Here is a 22,058-nt window from a genome sequence, read left to right on the forward strand (position 1 = left end):
ATTATATTTTTTTCTTCATGTGAGCTATATCTTAAATGTATTTGCTGGGATTCAGTATTCTTACTTTTGCAGCTGCTTCAGCATCATCACAGGCTTATGTTTTCTTCATATGTAGTAGTATGCTCAGGATAATCTTGAAAATTAGTTGTTCTTGTGTGTTTTGTTTTGTTTTGTTGGCTGAGCCACACAGCTTGTGGGATCTTAGTTCCCTGAGCAGGGGTTGAACCTGGGCCCTCAGCAGTGAAAGCGTGGAGTCCTAACCACTGGATGGCCAGGGAATTCCTTGAAAATTAGTTTTTAAATGACTTGTTATTGAAAGGATTAGAATCTATTGCAGGACAAACCATATGTTGGGAGCCTCACTATCTACAGCAGAACCCTGCCAGGCTGGATGTTCTGTCCGTTGAATACAGGCAACGCCTCTTTAACTCCTTTCTTTCTTTCTTTCTTCCTCTCTCCCTTCCTTCCTCCTTCCTCCTTTCTTCTTTCCTTCCTTCCTTCCTTTCTCTTTCTTTCCTTCTTTCTTTCTTCCTTCCTTCCCTCCTTCCTTCCTCTCTCTCTCTCTCTCTCTCTCTTTCTTTCCTTCCTTCATTCCTTTCTACAGAAATTTATTTTCTCACTGTTCTGGAGGCTACAAATCCCAGATTGAGATGCCAGCCAATTTGGTTCCTACTGAGAGCTCTCTTCCTGGCTGTGGGTGACCATGTTCTCATTATGTCCTCACATGGTGGAGGGAGAGGGAGGGAAAGAGGAAAGAAGGAAGAGAGGGAGAGCGGGAGAGCTTCTTTTTCTCTTAAAATGTTTTCTCAGGTACCTTGGGGAAAAGTGTCCCTTTTTTCTCTCTATGCCACGTGGACCCGTTCATTAGCTAGAAATAAATTCCAATTAAGCAAAGAAACAGCAGTAATGCAGGAAATGCAAGTGAATCAAGGAAAAAGTAGCGATTTGTTTTTAAGGCAAACAACCAAATAACCAGTGCCACCAGCCTGTAAAGACCCCAAACACACCCAGAAATCCCTTCAGAATTCATCATGGATTGTCTAATCTTGGTTATTCCCTGAATTTCAATTTCCTCATCCATAAAGTGGGGAAAATACCCACGCTTCAAGTTTGTGGGAGTATAGTACAAAATGGTATATCTGACAGTCCACTGCTTTGTGTATAGTAGGAGCCCAATAAATGCAGTTTCTTTTTCTCTTTTACCCACTTTCTTTCTCCTCTGATTTACCCCGAGTTAAAGATGCTTTCCCACAAGCGTTAGAATTCAAAGAGAATAAAAATTGCATCTTAACCACTACATTGTACTTATTTTTATTTCCTGTTTTTTTTTTTCTTTCTGTGTTTTGTCTTAAATGTACATTATTTCATCTACCTTAAGGACACTAAGTAGCCCTTGTGAGTTGACATGGGAATCTAATTACCATTATAACACTGTTTCTTTGTCAGGGCCAATGTATTATGTTTGCAGGTCTACCACAGAAGATTTCTTCCTTTACAAGTGGGAATTCCATTGTGAAGTGCTTATAGGAAAAGTCAAAACTTCTTTCTACTGCTTATAAGTTTTAGTTCTTGTTTCTAAAATGAAATTCCATATCTCAGCCAATTCTGCTGCCTATGTATTTATTACTGGCTTTAAGCAATTCGATTTTGATAGTACCTTGGTGTGTCTGTCTTCACGTTTCTTCTGCTTTGTGTTTGTTGAAATTCTTGGATCTGTAGATTTATAGTTTACAGCAAATTTGGAAAGTTGTTAGCTGTTACTTCTTCAAATGTTTTTCTGCTTTCCTCTTTCTTCCCCTTGGGACTCTAATTACACATGTATTAGGTTGATTAAAGTTGTCTCACAACTTACTGATTGATGCTTTGTTCATCTATTTTTTTTAAAATGTATTTTTTAATCTCTGTATTTCATTTTGGATTGTTTCTATCCAGTACATTTTTCATCTCAGACATATCTTTCATCTCTAGAATTCAGTCTGGGTCTTGTTAATATCTCTTCTCTGTCTTTCTCCGTGCTCATGTTTTCCTTTACCTTTTTGAACATACGGAGTAAAATAGCTGCATTCAGTGTCCTTGTCTAATAATTATCATCTGTGTCATTGCTGGATCTGTTTCTATCGATTTTTTCTCCTCATTATGGATCATGTTTTCCTTTTTCTTGCATGCCTTTTTGATTGGGTGCCAGGCATTGTAAATTGTATGTTGTTGGGTACTTTTTTTTTTTTTTTTTAATTCCTTTAAATATTTTTGACCTGGGAAGCCCTAAGCTAACATTTTTTAATGTTACCTGTTCCGGTCACTGGGCTAGGTGTTATTGAATTTAATCCCTATCACGACCTATGGATGGGTACTATTATTTCCCCCATTTTACAGAAGAGAAAGCTGAGACTAGGAGAGTGATTTACCCAAGGCTGAGTTATGTGTCCCACAGAATTCATGTTGAAGTCCTAATCCCCAGTACCTCAGAATGTGTCTGCATTTGGAGATAGGGTCTATAAAGAGGTAGTGAGGGCTTCCCTGGTGGCGCAGTGGTTGAGAGTCCGCCTGCCGATGCAGGGGACATGGGTTCGTGCCCTGGTCCGGGAAGATCCCACATGCCGCGGAGCGGCTGGGCCCGTGAGCCATGGCCGCTGAGCCTGTGCATCCGGAGCCTGTGCTCCGCAACAGGAGAGGCCACAACAGTGAGAGGCCCGCGTACGTAAAAAAAAAAAAAAAAGAGGTAGTGAAGTTAAAATGAGGTTATTAGGGTGGGCCCTAACCCACGATGACTGGTGCTCTTATAAGAGGAATTTAGGCCACAGATATGCAGAGAGGGAAGACCATGTGAAGACACAGGGAGATGGTGGTCATCTGCAAGCCAAGGGGAGAGACCTCAGAAGAAACCAACCCTACCAACACTTTGATCTTGGACTTCTAGCTTCCGGAATCTTAAGAAAATAAATTTCTATTGTTTCAGCCACCCAGTCTATTGTACTTTGTTCGGGCAGCCCTCATGAACTCACAGGATCACCACAGCTAGTGAGTCCTGAGCTTTGGGATCTGTACTGGCTGCCTGCCTGCAGAGCCCACCACTGCTGAACTGACCACTGCTGCTGAAAGGGTTCTCTCAACTACAGGCTGCCTATCAGCTTCCTGAGAGGGGGAACAATCTGTTTCTTCCTCTATCTCCTGCTGTGGACAAAAGACCACACTCCTTAGCAGGTACAAGTTCTTTTGTTTATTCAGCTGCACAGCTAGGGGAACTTTCTGCTATCAGTGAATTCCAAAATGCACATGTGAGCAGGGCACTCATACATAGAAACACGAACAGATTATGATTGGACCAGTATGGCACCTTTAAATCCCAGGAGCCCCTCTTGGATACGGAACTAGTTCCTGTAATACAACCAAACTAAGTATACAGAACCTCTGCTGTTGGAATAGCTTCTTTTGCACTAACGAAGTCAGAAGAGATGGCCTCAGGTCAACATTTTGCCTACAAAATATTCTGGTTTCAGCTCTTTTCAGTGATGAATACAGGGTGCTGCAGTCAAAATGATGGCTATTTCTGGAGTGACCACCACCAAGACCAGAGCTCTAATCCATACCCTTGACGTCTTGACCACATCATCTGCCTCCCAGAGCCTGCTCTGCCCTTTCAGGGACCAGGACTCTCCTTCGCCAGTCAGTCCGCAGCACCAGGCTGCAGAAGTGGGGAGATGTTCCATGGGGTGGAGCACGCTCATGGTCTTCCCAAATTTGTTCTCTCCTTCTCCAGTTTTAATTGGGCAAATTGTCACCCTGCTAGAGGTGTTTTCCAGCCTCCCTGGTAGGTAGATGTGGCTGTGTAGTTGAATCTTCACCAAAGGATTGGGTCCCCTTCTGCGACACCTGCTGAAAAGGAAATTGCCAGTCCTTGAGACCATTACTTCACTCTTCCTGGGAAATGGAATGTGGATACGGTAAGGATCCAGCATCAACCATGCAGACAAACACATCCTAATCCAGGGGACAGAGGAGCAAGGTGGGTCCCTGACGTACCTGGTGAAATTAAACTGAGCTGTCCCTTAGACCAGGGCTTGAAAAAAATTTCCTGTAAGGGGCCAGAAGTAAATATTTTAGGCTTTGTGAGCCACAGTCTGTCACTTAACTCTTCTTTCCTGCTTTTTACACTTAAAAAAATGCAAAAACCATTCTTAGCTTGTGGGCTTTAAAAAAACAGGCCGCAAGATGGATTTGGCCTGTGGGCTGTTTGCTGACCACCTGCTCATGTCTGGACATTTATGTGAGAGAGAAATAAAACTTGTATCTCAGAGTCAGGGAAGGCCTCTCTCAAGAGGTGACACTTAAGTGGAGATCTAGACAAAGTAAAATGTGACTTATGTAACTATCTGGGAGGAGAGCATGGAGTTAGGGAATGGAGAATGAGGACAGAGGTCCTGAGGTGGAAAGGAGTTTATAACACGGGCCAGTTAGCAAGTAATCACCTCCTCACTCCAAGTCTGCCGTCCCCTGCCGTACTCTATGAGACTGGAGCTGGAACTGTCGACATCTCCCCTTTGCCAGCTGGCACAGTGTCAGGCTTTGCCAGTAAAGGGCACTGGAGGGACAAAGCAAAGAGGAAGGGGCTTGTCCTTCTGGTAGTTTTCCTTCTTGTCTTTACAGTGCAGCACCCGTCCTCTGGTGAGTTTGCGGGCACCTCGACCAGTGGCTTCCTGCTCTGACCTGCAGCGCCTTGATGAACTTCACCAGCCAGTGTCAATATTTAACAACTAGTTAAAAAAGAAAAGCCCTGATTTGTAGCATTCCTGATTTCCACGGCATGAATACTCTCACCATGACCAATTTCAGTGCAGGCTGGCGAAAAGAAGTGCAGAACTGGCTGTTGCAAGCCTGTACAGACCAGCTCGCACATACCCCTGGGGCAGCCACACCTGTCCAGTCAGGCCTGAATTTCACCTGTCCAGTCTTGGGCTGGGGGTGCGGGGGAGGGTTGGCTCTCCTAGGTCTGCTTCTTCCTCTGATGCTCTCCCTCAGTCCTAGAGGTAGTAGCTGTTCCCCATGCTGCTATTCCTATATTAAGATCTCGTTACCTCCTTTAACAGATAATCCCCCTTTACTAGCTAGCACTTCTTTGTATTAAACGTTTCCTGCTCAAAGAACAAGTGTGGTTTCTGTCTCATGCCTGGACACTTGTAGATGTGACCCTGTCCCAAGAGGCAGCTCAGTATGGGGCCGAGGAAGGGCCAGGACCAAAGGCCCATTCACAATAATACTAATATAGGATGGCCACTGCCTGCACAGCTGCTCTGTGCCAGGCCCAGAACCCTAATGAAGTCGGCATCTTGGCTGTTACTCGCAGCCAAAGGCATGCTAGTTGATACAGTCATCTCAAACAGAGGGCATGAGGCGATGAGCTGAAGGTGGGACTAGGTAAACATTTTTTCCTAAATCAAGAAAGACACAGGAAAAATCTTAAGGTGCTTATAACTTTTATGGAATATAGTCCTAAAACTGATCAGACAAAAGTACAATTCTGTCTGGAGACTTTCTCACCCACAGTCCATTGGGAAGGCTCTTTTCTGGCATGAACTCTCTGATGTCTGATAAGCTCAGAACTCCATCTGTAGGCCTTCCCACATTCTTTACATAGGAAAGGTTTCTCTCCACTGTGGATTCTCAGATGCTGACTTAGATATGAGCTTTGACTGAAGGCCTTCCCACACTCATTACACTCGTAGGGCTTCTCCCCTGAATGAACCCTCTGATGTTGAACAAGGTGAGCACTCCACCTGAAGGACTTCCCACACACATGACATTCGTAGGGTTTCTCTCCTGTGTGAATTCTCTGATGCTGAATGAGGTTTGAGCTCTGGTTGAAAGTTTTCCCACAGTCACTGCACTTATAGGGTTTCTCTCCAGAATGGATTCTCTGGTGGATTATAAGGTGTGAGTTATAAATGAAGGCTTTACCACATTCACTGCATTCATGGTCTTTCTTCCCTGTGGGAGTTGTCTTAAGGGTGACGACCATCTGCCTGAAGCTTTTCCCCTGAGCGGGGGACTGCTTCAGCCTTTCCCCTTTGAGATTTCTCTGCTGCTGCTCTAAAGGGGCCTCAACTTCAGAGGCAGCTTCAAATGTAGAGGTGCTGGTGGTGAGTTTTTCTCTGAGCACCTGTGATTCCACGTCAGTAATGGGTGGTTCTGGCAACGACCCTTTGTCCTTGGGCTCTGCATCATCTTCTGCAACAACTGATGGAAAATGTAAATATACCTGTTCTGGATGTATAGAGAAATGACACTTGGATTAGGATTTCTGGCATGAAAATAAAAGCTTAAAAAATATTCAATATACACACACGAGAAAATTCAGAAGGAAAGTCATTTAAATATGAACACTGGTCATCTGTTGGTGATGGGATTTTGTAGGGGAGAAGGTTTCTCCTTTTTTCTCACCCCTCCCCCTTATCTGTTTTTTCTAAATTTTCCTTAACGGAACACTGCAAAAATGTTATTTGAAAAATAAATTTCAAGGCAGGACCTTCTTTTTTAGGATTTACTCTTAAAAAATATGAGCAAAAATAATATTTTCAAGAAACTGGGGAGTGATGTTGTGTGGGAAGGGGAAAATGAGAATCACAGGTTGAGGGAAAAGGGACGTTCCTAAACGCGCAAAGACCCTGCTCCTCCTGACTCCGTGACCTTCACCTCTTCCCTGTCATTCCCTGCCCCACAAATCTCTAGCCACAGAAAAGGGTCCCCAAGCAGCTGGCTCCTTTACTGAAGGGACGACTGCCTTCTTGATGCTTTCTGCCTTTCCCTTTGACCTGCTCCTTAAAAAACGAAGAGAAGAGTGCTTTGCGTTTTGGTTTTTAAAACATCTCTAACGCTTTTTGTCTTTTAATTGTAATGCTTTCTGTAGTCTAAAGAGAACAAAAAGCAATTGCTATAAGGTAATGCAAGACTTTAAAAATACATTTTTTTTCAGGTTAAATGCTTGTGGTTAAAGAAATCTGAAACATGCTTGCTGAAAAAAAAAGTCAAACAGTAGTTAGCTTTGAAGAGAGACTTACAAAACAGAAGTAAAGGAGACAAGGAGAACTCTGCAAGAAAGGCAAGGAAGTGCTGGGAAATAAAAACATACTTATGGAGCAGACACTAAGATTAATCTCCATTTCTAGTTTTTCCCATTTTGTTGCCAACAAGAATTTGAATTTTCATAGGCTTTTGTCTGATGGTGGTGGGGTTGTGGTGTAAAATGAAGTATTTAAATAGAGTCTTCTTGATTAGCAAAATATTCATGTCACGTTCCCGATGGTTCATGAGGTTATACAGCACTCAGCAAGGCCAGTGTGTGGTCCTGAGGCTCTCCCTCTAGAGTTTGCCGTAGGAAGGAGGAGAGGATGTTTGTGGGGATGAAGGCAGGCCGGAAAGGAAGTTTTTGTGGTGAATCTGAAGGGCAGAAGTGTAGATAGAAGAGAGTATCAAATAGGGTTTTTAGGTGGGGCGTAGGTGGTAGATAAAGGTGATGACAGGCTGTGTCTCACGCGGAGTGTGTTATGGCTTAAAAAGTATGTTTTGGGAGTCATGAGAAAGTTGAAAAAGATTTCCAGGCTGGCCTGTAGCCCAGGGCAGTGGAGATGATGAGGCAGGAAGTGAATGAAGTATTTTCTGGTCCTGTTTTAGGGCCCTCTAAAGCCCGGAGATGCTGGTGAGGCTGTACAGCCAGGTTATGATTGAAATTTAATCCTTACAGCTACTACATGAGGTAGGTTATCGTTATTCCTAATTTTGTGAGTGATGAAACAGGCTACGTCTCTCACCTAAGAGGTAAGAATAGTAAGGGCAAGATGAGGATAGCCAACTCTTGACCACCTCCTCTGTGCCCTTTATACCCTCTCCTCCTCCTCTCCCTCCCCACAGAATCCTGCTCCTCACCACGCTCTGGGAAAGGCTGGGTCTCCTTAGGCTGGAGCTGGATGCTTGGTTTCTCCTGGGCTGCTCCCACAGGCTCCTTCTCCTCCCACGGCTCTTCCTGTGCAGGTCCGTGTACCGGGCCTGGGACCTGGAGGTGATCAGGCACCACTCGGTTTCTGTGGAGCCAAAGCTTCCAAGGAGACTTTGGAGAGCCTCCTCAGAGTCAGCACAGGGGCAGGAAGAGGAGCTAGAGTCTTATTCAGGACTTGAGGGCAGAAAAAACACACAGAAACACACACTCACTGCTCTGCCTGGCCCAAAAGAGTTTTGAACTTGGCAACTCCCCCTACTGCTGCCCCTCTGTCCAGCCTGAAGGTCATTGATCTGGCTCCCACAACAGATCGTATGTTCCCCTTCCCACCTGCAGTCCTGGTTCATCAAGTCCTTTCTCTAAATCCTCCAGCACAGTCACAGCCTCCTCTCCACTCTCAGGGTGATGTCCCCGCACCCAGGACTGGAGCTTCTCCGGTAGGATGGTCAGGAATTGTTCCAGCACGAGCAACTCCAGGATCTGCTCCTTGGTGTGCCTCTCGGGCCTTAGCCACTCACAGCAGAGCACCCTTAGTCGGCTCAGGGCCTCCCGGGGACCAGGAGTCTCCTGGTAGCAGAGCTGCCTGAAGCGTTGGCGGAAGATCTCCTGACTGGGAGAGCGGTTCCCATGTAGCCTGGTCTCACACTCCCAAGACTGTTCCTCTTCCTTTGGCTCCATCATCATAATCTTCTCTTGACCCTGTGTATCCTGAAGGGCCAGAGTTTCAGCTGCTGTTAGTGATCCAGCCATCCTAGCCTGGACTGGCTCTGTAGAAGGCCCATACTAGCAGGAGTCTTTCAGGGGCACCCTGTAACATAAGTAGAAATCATTCTTTTTTTTTTTTTTTTTTTTTCTGTACGTGGGCCTCTCACTGTTGTGGCCTCTCCCGTTGCGGAGCACAGGCGCCGGACGCGCAGGCTCAGCGGCCATGGCTCACGGGCCCAGCCGCTCCGCGGCATGTGGGATCTTCCCGGACCGGGGCACGAACCGGCGTCCCCTGAATCGGCAGGCGGACTCTCAACCACTGTGCCACCAGGGAAGTCCCATTCTTTTTTTTTTTTTTTTTAATTCATTAACACACACTCAGAATCTACCAAGAGTCAAACCCTGTACTATACCCTTTAATACTTTTTTCTCCATTCCTCTCCAGATTCTTATTCCAGTAAGAGTCATTGCCTTTGAGATACTTACAATCTGGTAGACAGATATGTAAAGAGTTTGCTACACTAGATAATACAACTAGATAAATGCTATAGCAGGAGAAAACAGCAGGAAAAAAAAAAGTGTTCCGGGATCCCACTGGAAGAAACAAGTCTTAAGCAAAACCCAAGTTTCCAGAGCTCAGAGCTGAGAAACGTTTCAGTGCAAGGTGACTGACTCTCAGAGGTATTGAAGAGGCAGCCTCCTCCCAGATGGCCTCTCCACTCTTTCTCAAGTTTCTGTAGTGGCCACAACAAAAGAAAAATTTAAAATTCCTATGAGGCAATCTTATTCAAACGCCCAGGATCTGTAGTAGGGTCCTGAGATGCGGCTGCTATGGGCAAGACGTGGTCTCGGGTAAGGTGTCCAGCGTCAGGAAAATCTAAAGGGAAGGAGGTGGGACGCACCCAGAGGCCATTAAAGGCACACAAACAGGGGCGCTGGCCGAGGACAAAGGAAGCACGGAAGACGAGCGCAGAAGGCTGTTTCTCGGGGTGATGTTCCGGCGGCGCCAGCCCGCAGCTGAACTCCTGCGCACGGCACTGGGCAGGGGACCGCCCGATCGCCTGGGGAGGGGGCTGTCCTCCATACCAGTTACAATTCCCCACCCTTCACTTTAACCCCTGGGATCTCCAGAGAAGAGAAGAGGCGCACCGGGCCAGCCACCGCCCTCCACAACACGTGACGTAATCCGTGCAACCGGGCGCGGGAACCGTGGGGACCCGGACCCCGTTCCGCGCGGTCTGGCCTCGGCTCCTCACAGGGTTGCCTGCGGGGTGTGCTCACTGCAGAAACCGCCGCTGCCTTCCGGGACTGGCCATAGCAGCGCGGGCCAAAGAGCGACACCCGGGGCGCCGCCGCTAAGACTCACCTCGCAGGTCCCGGAGCTCCCATCTGACCACTTCTGCGTAGCGCGGTTCCAGCCCACCCGCGGGGGCAGGTGTGCGCCTGCGCACCCGCGGCCGCGACCTCTCCGGTCGCGGAGGGCTCTGGGAATCGCAGTCCTTGGACAGGGGAGCGGGGCCGGTGTGAGCGGGCCTTTTGGCTTAATGGCTGGAGGGCCTCGCTTTTCTGTTCAGTTGTAGGCCCAGGGGCCGTCCAAGCCGATTTAAACGGCAGGGAAATTCCAGCCTGTGCGTGGCCTCTTTGCAGCGTTTCCTCCTCTGCGTTCTGTTTTCTCGTTACATCTTCCCAGACCTGATTAAAGGGTCACAGCCGAGGAGGAAGTTACCCCCAGGGAGAAAATATTCCCAACCACCGGCCTATGCGTGTCCGTTAGTAAATAAAAAACAATTCCTGCGGAGGAGTAAAAAGAAATGTAAGGTTGCAGTTTACTGGGGTAGGGGAAAAAGGACTTGTTGATAGAGGAAATCACTGCCATCTTCTTTTCCAATAATGAGAGAAATATGCGTCTGATTATGAGTTCTAGGGGAGGTAACCATTATGAGAATGGAAAAGTACAGTAGAACGTCCAAATTAACAAGGGAAAAAATAGGATGCACTAGAACTTGAGCAAACTAGTAAAAATCAGAAAGAAAAGAATCCAACTGGATCAAAAGAGGAAATCAAAAGCGAAATTACAAACTCTTGAATTCTGCAGGGGGGATCAGGAAAGCCTGAGATAAGAATTTGGACAATTCATTAGCTGTTTAGGGACAGAAAATAAACAGAACACTTCGTGGTAAAATCTATAGGACCTAGCAACAGCCATGCTTGAAAATGTATAACCTTAACTACCTCACTTGTTAATGAAAATAGATATAAAACAATTTAAGTCACCTTAAGAAACTTTTTTTTTTTTAAGCTAAATTTTCTTTTTTTTTAAATTAATTAATTTATTTTTGACTGTGTTGGGTCTTTGTTGCTGCTCCCGGACTTTTTCTAGTTGCAGCGAGCGGGGGTTACTCTTCGTTGCAGTGCATGGGCTTCTTATTGCAGTGGCTTCTCTTGTTGCAGAGCACGGGCTCTAGGCGCGTGGGCTTCAGTAGTTGTGTCTCGCGGGCTCTAGAGTGCAGGCTCAGTAGTTGTGGCGCACGGGCTTAGTTGCTCCGTGGCCAGTGGGATCTTCCCGGACCAGGGCTCGAACCCGTGTCCCCTGCATTGGCAGGCAGATTCTTAACCACTGTGCCACCAGGGAGGTCCCAAGAAACTTTAAAATCATAGTAAAATAAACCCAAAGAAGCAAAGAAGAGTGAATCAGTAAAGATAAAAGCTAATTAATGGGGACTTCCCTGGTGGCACAGTGGCTAAGACTCCGCGCTCCCAATGCAGGGAGACTAGATCCCACATGCTGCAACTAAGAGTTCACAGGCTGCAACTAAAAAAAAGATCCCCCATGCTGCAACTAAGACCCAGTGCAGCCAAATAAATAAGTAAATAAATACATTAAAAAAACATGGAAAAATTAAAAAGAAGAGATAAATTCAAATGCTAATTTCTTTGAAATAAGCAATAAAGCCGATAAACTTGTTTAAAACCTTATTAAGAAAAAGAAAAATTAACCAGAATGGGAATGAGAAATAGAACATAACCATAGAATCAGAAGAGATGAAAAGAATTAGAGACCATTTCATTAGGGTAGGACTTTAGGGTAGGATATTGGAAAACCTAGATGAAATGGATGATCTTCTGGCAAAATATAAATTACCAAAATTGTGTGCACCAGCCAAATGTATATAAAACAACCCTGACTGGGGGTGGCAGGGGGTGGCAGGGGGTGGGTAAGAAGACCCCAAGAAAGTGCTAGAGAGCAATTACATTTAGATGTAACATGAAGCACCACTTTCTGGCAAACAACTGAGTTTTAAATGGGAATCATTAAAATACTTAACTAGAGGGAATTCCCTGGAGGTCCAGTGGTTAGAACTCTGGCACTTTCACTTCCGGGCCCGGGTTTGATCTCTAGTCAGGGAACTAAGATCCCACAAGCTGCGTGGCACAGCCAAAACAACAAAAACACTCAACTAGAAACCAGTCACCAAGTTTAATTTGAAATAAATGGATACTTTGACCAAGCAAGCAAAATATAATTTAACCTGAATTTTTTTCTGCAGTGACTAGTTTATGGTTACATCTGGAATGGAAAGAAAAGAAAGGAAATTACACATACTGTGCTCCTGTGATGACTATAGTTTTCAACAACTGCCCCAAAACTAGAAAATTATAAACTCGGACCTTCATTCAAACATTTATTGAACAAAAATATATATGTAAATCTAGGTCTGTGTTGGAGGAGAGGGGATACAAAAACGTAGTTCCAAAAAAAAAAAAAACGTAGTTCCCTGCTTTCAAAAAGCTAAATGTGGGGCTTCCCTGGTGGCGCAGCGGTTGCGAGTCCACCTGCCAATGCAGGGGCCGCGGGTTCGTGCCCAGGTCTGGGAAGATCCCACATGCCGCGGAGCGGCTGGGCCTGCGCGTCCGGAGCCTGTGCTCTGCAACGGGAGAGGCCACAACAGTGAGAGGCCCACGTACCGCAAAAAAAAAAAAAAAAAAAAAAAATGGCTTCCTGTAAGCTGTGAGATTGGAGAAACAAAGGACTTTGGTTTGTTCATTCAAACAAGTCATGCTTCAGTGTTTGAATTTTTCTTACAATGAACAATGTAAAAAAAAAAAAAAGCGACAAGGCATTTTCCTTTAAAGAATTGAGTGTGTGCCAGAACCTGTCAGACACGTTGCCTGTGTTTAAAGAAAAAGTTAGTTTAAGCGGTGGGGACTCTGAATGCCGCAGGGGATCAGGAGAGCCTGAGATAAGAGTCAGGACAATGCATTAGCTGTTTAGGGACAGTAATTAGACCAGACCTCAAACTAAATGCCAAGCCAAGAACTTTTACTTTAGGTAATGGGCACCCACTGGCTACTTTCTGAATGTGAGTTTGCATGTCTGTGTGTGAGATAATAAAAGCAGTGTTTCAAGAAAATCAAATAGTGGTGTGTATGATGGATTAAACAGGTGAACAGTTCTGAGGCAAGTAGAACAGCAATGGAAGACCAAGGCTCAGAGAAGCCAAGTTCACTTTCACTCTCAGGATCTCAAGGTGCTGCCAGATCTGATCCAGATTCTTTATGCTAAGAGGAAAGAAAGCACATGGGGGTACAGTCTCCTTGATCACACATCCAAAAAATGGTCATGGATACCCTTCAGAGGTAATGAGGAAAAATCATTTTACCCAAGATTCTAATAAAACTCCAGAGACAGAGAAACCAGTCCTTCCAAGCTCGTCCCCAGCTGTTCAAGGCCCTCTTCACCATAGGCTTAACTCATGCCCAACCATACAAGACATGGGCATAGTGTCACATGACTGACCAGAATTTTAGGTCTTCTAATCTCATAAACATCAGAGGTAGGGAGAAATTTCCTCCAAATCTTTATTTCATGAGAGATTCAGAAGCTGAAAGGAGAAATTATTTGTACTCTAGCTGCAGCCAAAGGACATCAACATATTTACCTGCTCTATTTTCAACATCCTCAACTGCTACATTCAAACCCATCCTGCTTCAGGGAAGAAATGGTTTGGAGGAAAGGAGCCAGCTCAAGAGGAGATTTAGTGACCAATGTCACTGGTGTGCTTGGTAAAGACAGATTTGATAGTGTGTTGGGAGAGAGACCTCAGTGGGTTGAGGAAGAGAGTTAAGAATTGGAGACAATGTGGGAATCCCCTGGTGGTCCAGTGGTTAGGACTCTGTGCTTTCACTGCGGTTTTGATCCCTGGTTGGGGAACTAAGATCCTGCAAAAACTGGCTACAAAGGGAGATGATATAGGGAAAAAATGGGTTGGGGTTGAATTTTGTTTGGTTTTTAGGATGCAAGATACTTGAACATATTTGTACACACCTGGGAAGGGGCAGTGGAGAAGAGAGGTGAAGATACAGGAAGAAGATGGGATAATGGGATGCGGTGAGGTCCCAGAGGGAGTGGAATAGAAAGCACAGACAGAAAGGTGACCCCCTAGATATGAGAAAAGGCAGGTCTATTAAGAAGGGAGCAAAGTTGGGTACAGTATATGAGAGATGTGTGAGGGAAAGGAATGGAAGCAGAAAGTTGAAAATGTTTCTGTGCAAAGGTCTCTACTTTCTTTGTGAAGAGATCACGTGCTAAGAAGGGCGGTGGGTGGGTGGTTAGATGTGCAAAGAGAGGGGGAGGTGTTTAGTGGTATTACAGACAATGGGAGAGAGTGCCGACTAGAATTGTATTAGTGTTGAGTGCCCAAAGGCCTATGTCTCCCTAGGTTTGTGATTTTCTTCCTCAACCCAGGTGCAGGCTCAGGGAAGGACAATTAGGACTGTCCATGGTAGTTTTCTTTTGGCCAGGTACATGTGACTGAAGAATGAGGCAAAAAGGATATTGGTAAAAGAGTGGCTGAAGTGTTGGACAGAGGTATCTAATAAGAAAGGGTAAAAACCAGGGAGGGACAATGGATAGAAAGGTCACTGGACTGGAGACCCGATGAGTTATAAGAACACAAAAATTAAACCATACAACAGTGCCTTGACTCCTTTGAAATAGTTCAGATGGTCGAAAGAGCCTTTCCAACTCACTACAATTTGCCTTTTATGATATGGCATGTAATTTGCTCCCTTCCATCTTTCTTTCTTCCTTCCCTTCCCTTTCCTTTCTTCCTTTCCTTCTTTATTTCTTTCTCTCTCTCTCTCCCTCCCCCTTCCTTCCTTCCTTTCTTTCTTTGATATCTTTGTCTGGTTTTGGTGTCAGGGTTTTGTTAACTCTTCTCTAAACGTTTGATAGAATTTGCCTGTGAAGCCATCTGGTCCTGGACTTTTGTTTGTTGCCTTCTACCATGTGAAAAAGTTGAGACCTCCTTATTTTCTCTGATTATTACTGTCTCAAAACCAGTTAAGCCACCTACAGGAATTAAAGTTCACTATCATATTTGCAAGATACTTATTGATTTGACCTCTTAATACTTTCAGCTTAACGCTAGCCTCTCCAAGAAAAATCTTAATTCAACTCTATAGTGCTATATAACTTTTCTCAGATTCACTGCTAACTTTATTATTCCAAGATATAGCATCCTACAGAAGGACAAATACTGCATGATTCCACTTATACGAAGTACCTAAAATAGTCAAAGTCACAGAAGCAAAGCGTAGGATAGTGGTTGCCAGGGGTTGGGGGGAGGGAGAAATAGGGAGTTGCTGTTTGGCAGGTGCAGTTTCAGTTATGGAAGATAAGTAAGTTCTAGGGGTCTGCTGTTCAACACTGTGCCTATAGTTAAAAGACTGTGTCATACACTTAAAAATTTGTTAAGAGGGTTAATCTCATGTTGAGTGTTCTTACCACAAAAAAAATAAATAAATAAAAGAAGAAAAAAGATACAGCATCCTTGAAAATTTGTATAAATCCGCCCCACCCCCACTTTCCCCAATCCTTACCATTTACTTACACTAAGCCAAGCCCCTTCTGACTTCAAGTAGGATCAGGAAATGCAGAATCATGTAATTTTCCAGAAGGCTTTAGCCTGGGAGAATATGTTGTCTCCTTTCCTTCAAAATGCCTTAGATAATCACTGCCCATAGGAACTACTGACAAAAACATCTATCATTTGTTGTATACTATGTGTCTAGAACTTTGCTAAATGCTTAACAAAACTGTCTCATTTAATCTTCACGATAGCCCAAGGGAGGTATTGTTATCTTGATTTTACATATGAGAAAACCAAGGCTCAGAAACATAAAAAAAAATTGCCTAAGATTACATAGATTAAAAGTGACAGAACCTGGATTTCAGTATGTCAGATTCCAAAGTGCCATTATACTTTAAAATCCTACAGAAGAGATTTCATCACAACTTCTACCCTTATATGAAAGAAGGTAACTGTCCTATGATTTACTAGTCACTTCCTTTTCCTAATTAAACTAGCTGCTTCTGTATCTGATTTTACTAGGAATGGAAGAACAAGCTCAAACTCTCTAATCTACTCTATTTATTGACATTTATTCTAATGAGAAAACATCAGGACCATTTTCAGACTTTTGGATTAGACTCTGTCCCAGGAAGAGCCATTCATTCTAGAGTTCAGGATATCACACCTATCTTATATTCCCTTGGTACAGTTCATATTATGGATAAAAAGATGGGAAAAGTTATTAGATTCCTGGTGCTGCTGAAGAAGACACACAAGGACACAATTTTGTGATGATGTAGGTGCTTTACAAGCAAGTTCTTCCATTTGCAAGATTTCCCTGTGGTGTGGAACCTCTGATGATAAAGTAAGGAGTGAAAATGTAATTAAAGGCTTACCCCATCAAGGTCTTTGTGGAAAGTGTTTAGGAAGGACAAATCTGCACACAGCCTGAGGCTGAACACTCTAAACTGAATCAGATGAAAATCACTCTTAAGAAGCTTAGAATTTTCCAAGTATTATAGTTACGATGGCTAAAGGTAGACACAACAGTATTTAAAAACAAATATATATATATATATATATATATATATATATATATATATATATATATATATATAGACATTTTATCATTACTGTCTTCCTAGGATTCTGTGTGGTGTCTCTGATGCTAAGACCTGAGCTCTGACTGAAAGTTTCTCCATACTCATTACATTCATGAACTTTCTCTCCGGTGTGAATTTTCTGATGCCTAACAAGGTCTGAGCTCCATCTGAAGGCTTTTCCACATTTATTACATTCATAGGGCTTTTCTCCACTATGAATCCTGTGATGTCGAATAAGGTCTGAGCTCTGATTAAAAGTCTTGCAACATTCATTGCATTCATAGGGTTTCTTTCCACTGTGAATTCTTTGATGCTGAATAAGTTGAGAGCTCCCCCTAAACGCTTTCCCACATTCACTGCATTTATAAGGCCTCTCACCAGTATGGATTCTCTGATGTTCTATAAGGACTGAGTTCCTGCCGAAGGCCTTTCCACATTCACTGCATTCAAAAGGTTTTTCTCCAGTGTGAATTGTTTGATATCTAATAAGATCTGAGCTGCCTAGGAAGGTTTTTCCACATTCATTATATTCATAAGATTTCTTTTCCTTGTGAATTCTCTCCTGTCCATTAAGTTCTGAATCTGAACTGAAAGCTTTCTCATATTCAAGTTTTTCTCCAATATGAAGTCTCTGATGTTTAAGAGAAACTGTGCACCCACAGAAGGCTTTTCCACATTCAGGGCATTTGTAGGGTTTCTCTCCACTATGGATTCTTTGATGCTGAATAAGAAGGGAACTCTGCCGGAGGGCTTTTCCACATTCGCTGCATTCATAGGGTTTCTCCCCAGTATGAATTCTCTGGTGGTTAACAAGATGGGAGCTCTGACTGAATGCTTTCCCACAGTCATTACATTCATAGGGTTTCTCTCCACTGTGAATGCTGTGATGGATAATAAGATCTGAGCTTTGATTGAAGGCCTTCCCACATTCATTACATACATATGGCTTCCCTCCACTATGAATTCTCTGGTGCAGGATAAGATTTGAGCTTTCCCTGAAAGCTCTTCCACACTGATTACATTCATAGGGATTCTCCTTGGTATGAACTCGTGGATGTCACATGAGATTGGAGCTCAGCTAAAATCTTTGCCTTAGTCACCACAAACATAAGGCTTCCTTCCCGTGTGAATTCTCTGACGTATAACCAAGTTAGAGCTCCTGGTGAAGACCTTTCCGCATTCATTGCACTAACAGCTTCTTTTTACAGTATGGATTTTCTGATGCTGAGTAAGTCCTGACTTCTGTTTGAAGCTCTGGCCACATGCCTTGCACCTATAGGTTCTTTCCTCTGTTGAAACTCTCTGATGTGTAACAGTTGGGGTCAGATCACAAATTCTCAGTTTCTTATCAATGTCAAGCTTTCCTTTCTTAAGGGTAATGCTCACTTGGCTGAACCCCTTTTCCTCAAAAGAAGAGTGTAGCAGTCCAGCCTCTGCTGAGTTTACCTGTTGCCTCTCCAAGCTGTTCTCACTTTCCCTGGGTCCTAAGAATTTAGATCCATGGGGTATTTGTACTGGGTGTCCTGATCCTGTTTCTTCAGAAATTTCCTGCTTTAGCTTCCATTCCTCCTTCTCGGTTTTCTTTTCATTATCTGAAACATAAGTTAAAAGTATAAATGCTGTGATGGATAATCAGATCTGAGCTTTGATTTAAGGCCTTTCCCACATTCGTTACATATATATGGCTTCCCTCCACTATGCTAGGAGAAAAGAAATTCTTATAAGGGGAAACAAATGTTCAAAGTAAAACATTTCTATGATTGGGTTATGCTTCTAGATTCTCAAAAATGGTGTTATAATCTGGGAAAGAGAAAGGCTTCTAAACCTAACTTTGGTCTCTATGGTCTATAAAAGCAGTTCCCAAACTCGGCTGATTGTCAGAAACACACGGGAGAGCTACTGAATCAGACTTTGAGTCCACATCATTCTCTCGGCAAACTGTCTTTTTCCTTTAGTACCTTAGCTCCTGGATCTTAAAATTTCCTTTATGCAAAAGACCAGCCCTGTATTAACTAGATTTCTTTAGTTCCACTTCCAAAATCTTAGAAAAGAGAATCAGTTATCCCAGTTTAGGTCAAGTGTTGACTTTGACTGTAATCGGTGGTGGTAGGGGCTAGGGGGTATCACACAGGATAAACTTGGTTGCTGGGAGCCCACCTCTGGAGGTGAGAAGGGCAGTTAGGTGGATCATGGTGAGCAACCTTGATACTTCAAGAGTTGTTTATGACATATTTTTGCCTGAGAGGTGAGACCCTTAGTTACAGTTTCATCTTCTTGGCCATTTAGTGGATATACCCAATAAATAGGGAGAAGAATGGCAAGTAGTTTTATCTCAACTGTCAACCATGAAGGACTGAAAAGTAATTGCCTCAAAGCACCACTTTAAATGCAGAGGCTGTCTCTGGGCCCAGTAAGAACACAGCACTGTGCCGGATTACATAAGTCTGTGGGGAAGTATAGAGAGTAGTGGAGGTAAAGGAAGGATGGGTGGGCTTGCTATCCCTTCAAAGGAGCGAAGTAAAGATGCCAATAGAACTTGGAAGAGATTACTCTTTAATAATAAACCAGCAAGTATCAACATATAATGGCTGAAATTATCCACATGAAGAAATAACTCAAAGAGGTAAGGAAATCCTGGAATTCCTAAGTCCAATCACAGGTACCAGGACCTGGTTTCAGAGGAGCACTGGATGGAGTATGATTATAATAATCAAGACAGGGGAACTTAATCAATTGTCTTAAACCTGACATGAAGAAACACTAGGTTTCTACATCTAGAAAAGATGGACTCAGAGAGCAAAAATGTGCCTGTGCCTCCAGCACTGGTTCAGGGGAGGGTGCTCACTCCACCTCATGAGGGTATTCTCTGTCCCCTTGGCAGACACCTGCCCTCCTCCCAAGAGCACGTAGATATACCAAGTGATCAGAGCAGGATGACATCTGCATTAATATTACCTGACAATGCCCTTGCTTTGTTTCCATGCCCACTAAGCAAACTTTTCTTTCTTTCTTTTTTTTTTTTGGCTGCCTTGGATCTTTGTTGCTGCGTGTGGGCTTTTCTCTAGTTGCGGCGAGCGGGGCCTACTCTTCGTTGTGGTGTGTGGGCCTCTCATTGGGTAGCTTCTCTTGTTGCCGAGCACGGGTTCTAGGCACATGGGCTTCAGCAGCTGTGGCGTGCGGGCTCAGTAGTTGTGCCTCGCGGGCTCTAGAGCGCAGGCTCAGTAGTTGTGGCACATGGGCTTACTTGCTCTGTGGCATGTGGGATCTTCCTGGACCAGGGCTCAAACCCATGTCCCCTGCTTTGGCAGGAGGATTTCCAACCACTGTGCCACCAGGGAAGCCCTAAGCAAACTTCTAATTAGAATTTACCTTCCTCTATAGGTTTTCCTAGATAGAAAATGTGTTGACAGCCCACTCAATTTCTGATCAGGCAGTTGTATTTTCCCCTGTTTTTTATACCACTTTCTTGTGGTTGGGTAGGTCTATTTCCCTGGCCTGAATAATTCTGGATAGGTACACTGACAAAGTAAAATTTCTGGACCTGGATAGTGTAGGACCAGACCCTGAAATCTGGTGATCAGAGCGTAAGGCCCAGCTAAAGAGCCAGCTGGACTTCCTGAACAAAATCTATATCTCACAACCAAATGAAATGGTGAATATTTTCTCTTGGAAACCAGATTATTTCTAAATTTACAATTCTGAAACTGACATGTTTTTCTAATATTCTTGTCTCTGGTAATGCCCTGCCCCAAGCTCCTAATCTTACATTATTCTTGAATAATTTTTCCCTACTGTGCTGCATTAAATGGTGTCCCCCTAAAATTCATGTCTACCTGGCACCTATGGATGTGACCTTATTTGGATATAGGGTCTTTGAAGATGTAATCAAGTTAAGATGATGTCATTAGGGTGGGCCCTGAATCCAATATGACTGGTGTCATTATAAGAAGAGGGAGGGCTTCCCTGGTGGCGCAGTGGTTGGGAGTCCGCCTGCCGATGCAGGGGACGCGGGTTTGTGCCCTGGTCCGGGAGTATCCCACATGCCGCAGAGCGGCTTTGCCCGTGAGCCATGGCTGCTGAGCCTGCGCGTCCGGAGCCTGTGCTCCGCGGCGGGAGAGGCCGCAGCGGTGAGAGGCCCACGTACCGCAAAAAAAAAAAAAAAAAAAAAAAAAAGGGAAATTTGGACAGAGAACCGGAAGTAAGACAACCATATGAAGATGGAGGCAGATATTAGAATTATGCTGCCACAAACCAAGGAACTCCTAGGGCTACCAGAAGTTGGAAGAGGCATGAAAGGATCCTTCCCTAGAGGCTTCAGAGGGAGCATGGCCCAGCCAACAGTTTGATTTTGGACTTGTAGCCTCCGTAACAGTGAGGGAATAAATTTCTGTTGTTTTAAGCCACTCAGTTTGTGGTAATTAGGAAACTAATACGCTTACTATGAAGTCCAGTTAATTTTCCAGAAAAAAATGTCATTCTTTCCATTCTCGTAATTTCCCCCTGGCACCACTCATGGCTTTCCAGATTTCAGTAGATTACCATAAGAGACTGGAGCATAGTCATTAGGAACATGGGCTCTGGACATAGGCTGCCTTGTCTGCCTCTACCATTTATTTGCCGTGTGACCTTCAGTTACTTAACATTTCTGTGCCTTTGTCTCCTCATCTGTCAAATGTGGACAGTAATAGCATTTAAAAGAGGTTTTGTGGGGATTAAATACATGTAAAGTGCTTAAAATGACACCTGGCAGAGTTAGCGCTCAATAAATAATGGATAGTTTAAATTTTGTTACTTGGTTAATGATCTTGACACCCAGATTTTCCCGCTTCAGTTCAGACTGGACAATGCTGTTAGTTATGCATCACTTTCGTCATGTTAATCACTGTTCAGAAACCTTTAATTCTGTTTATTACTGTACCAAATCTAACTTACTTTAGTTGAGTGCAGGAATTACTGCAAGGCATCAGGATGTCTCATTTTATTTGCTAGAGGCATTTTTGGGGGGTGGGGGTGGGAGGGACGAGCACTGGCGCAGTGAGCCTCACTTTCTAGATAATAGTTCAAAACGGAACAGAGACAGTTCTGTATCCCAGAGGGATTCAGAGGTCTGTGATGCTTGTTCCAAATCCAAGAAGCCACCAACCTGACCCTCATCCAACCCAGAAGAAACTTTGTTTTGCGAAGGTCACAAGGTCCCCATAAATAACTCTTGGAGTCACTGAAGAAGCTCCTTACCCAGCATGACCTTGTCCCCTTCACTCTCCCGCACTCGGTTCTCGCGGAGACCGCCTTGTGCGTGGACTGGCAGCGCACCCGGCCTGGCCGCATCCCGTACGGTCTCTGCTCCCGTAGATAACAGCCCTGGAGGCACTGAGCCAGGAAGGGCCATCCTCCCTACCTGGGCTGGGT

General features: G+C 44.2%; 1 protein-coding gene across 1 annotated transcript; it reads right to left on the reverse strand.

Moving 5' to 3' along the window:
- Positions 1 to 5,464: 5,464 nt before the first annotated feature.
- On the reverse strand, positions 5,465 to 10,119 carry ZNF232 (zinc finger protein 232). The gene is made up of 4 exons (XM_082679107.1): positions 10,059 to 10,119; positions 8,318 to 8,795; positions 7,918 to 8,044; positions 5,465 to 6,258 (listed from the first exon to the last, which is right to left on the reverse strand). The coding sequence occupies exons 2-4, from the start codon at positions 8,735 to 8,737 to the stop codon at positions 5,498 to 5,500; spliced, it is 1,308 nt and encodes a 435-aa protein (XP_082535233.1). The 5' UTR covers positions 8,738 to 8,795; positions 10,059 to 10,119; the 3' UTR covers positions 5,465 to 5,497.
- Between the last annotated feature and the right edge of the window lie 11,939 nt (positions 10,120 to 22,058).

Source organism: Grampus griseus (genome assembly GCF_964374135.1).
Source record: "Grampus griseus genome assembly, chromosome: 20".
NCBI classification, from domain to species: Eukaryota; Metazoa; Chordata; class Mammalia; order Artiodactyla; family Delphinidae; genus Grampus; species Grampus griseus.

What these genes read in the sequence shown, in the direction of transcription:
- ZNF232 (XM_082679107.1), bottom strand. Translation starts at nt 8,737, where the DNA reads ATGGCTGGATCACTAACAGCAGCTGAAACTCTGGCCCTTCAGGATACA. An exon ending in TTGATGAACCAGGACTGCAG is followed by an intron (nt 8,045 to 8,317) that starts GTGGGAAGGGGA and finishes GATCACCTCCAG; the next exon opens with GTCCCAGGCCCGGTACACGG. An exon ending in CCAGCCTTTCCCAGAGCGTG is followed by an intron (nt 6,259 to 7,917) that starts GTGAGGAGCAGG and finishes CTATACATCCAG; the next exon opens with AACAGGTATATTTACATTTT.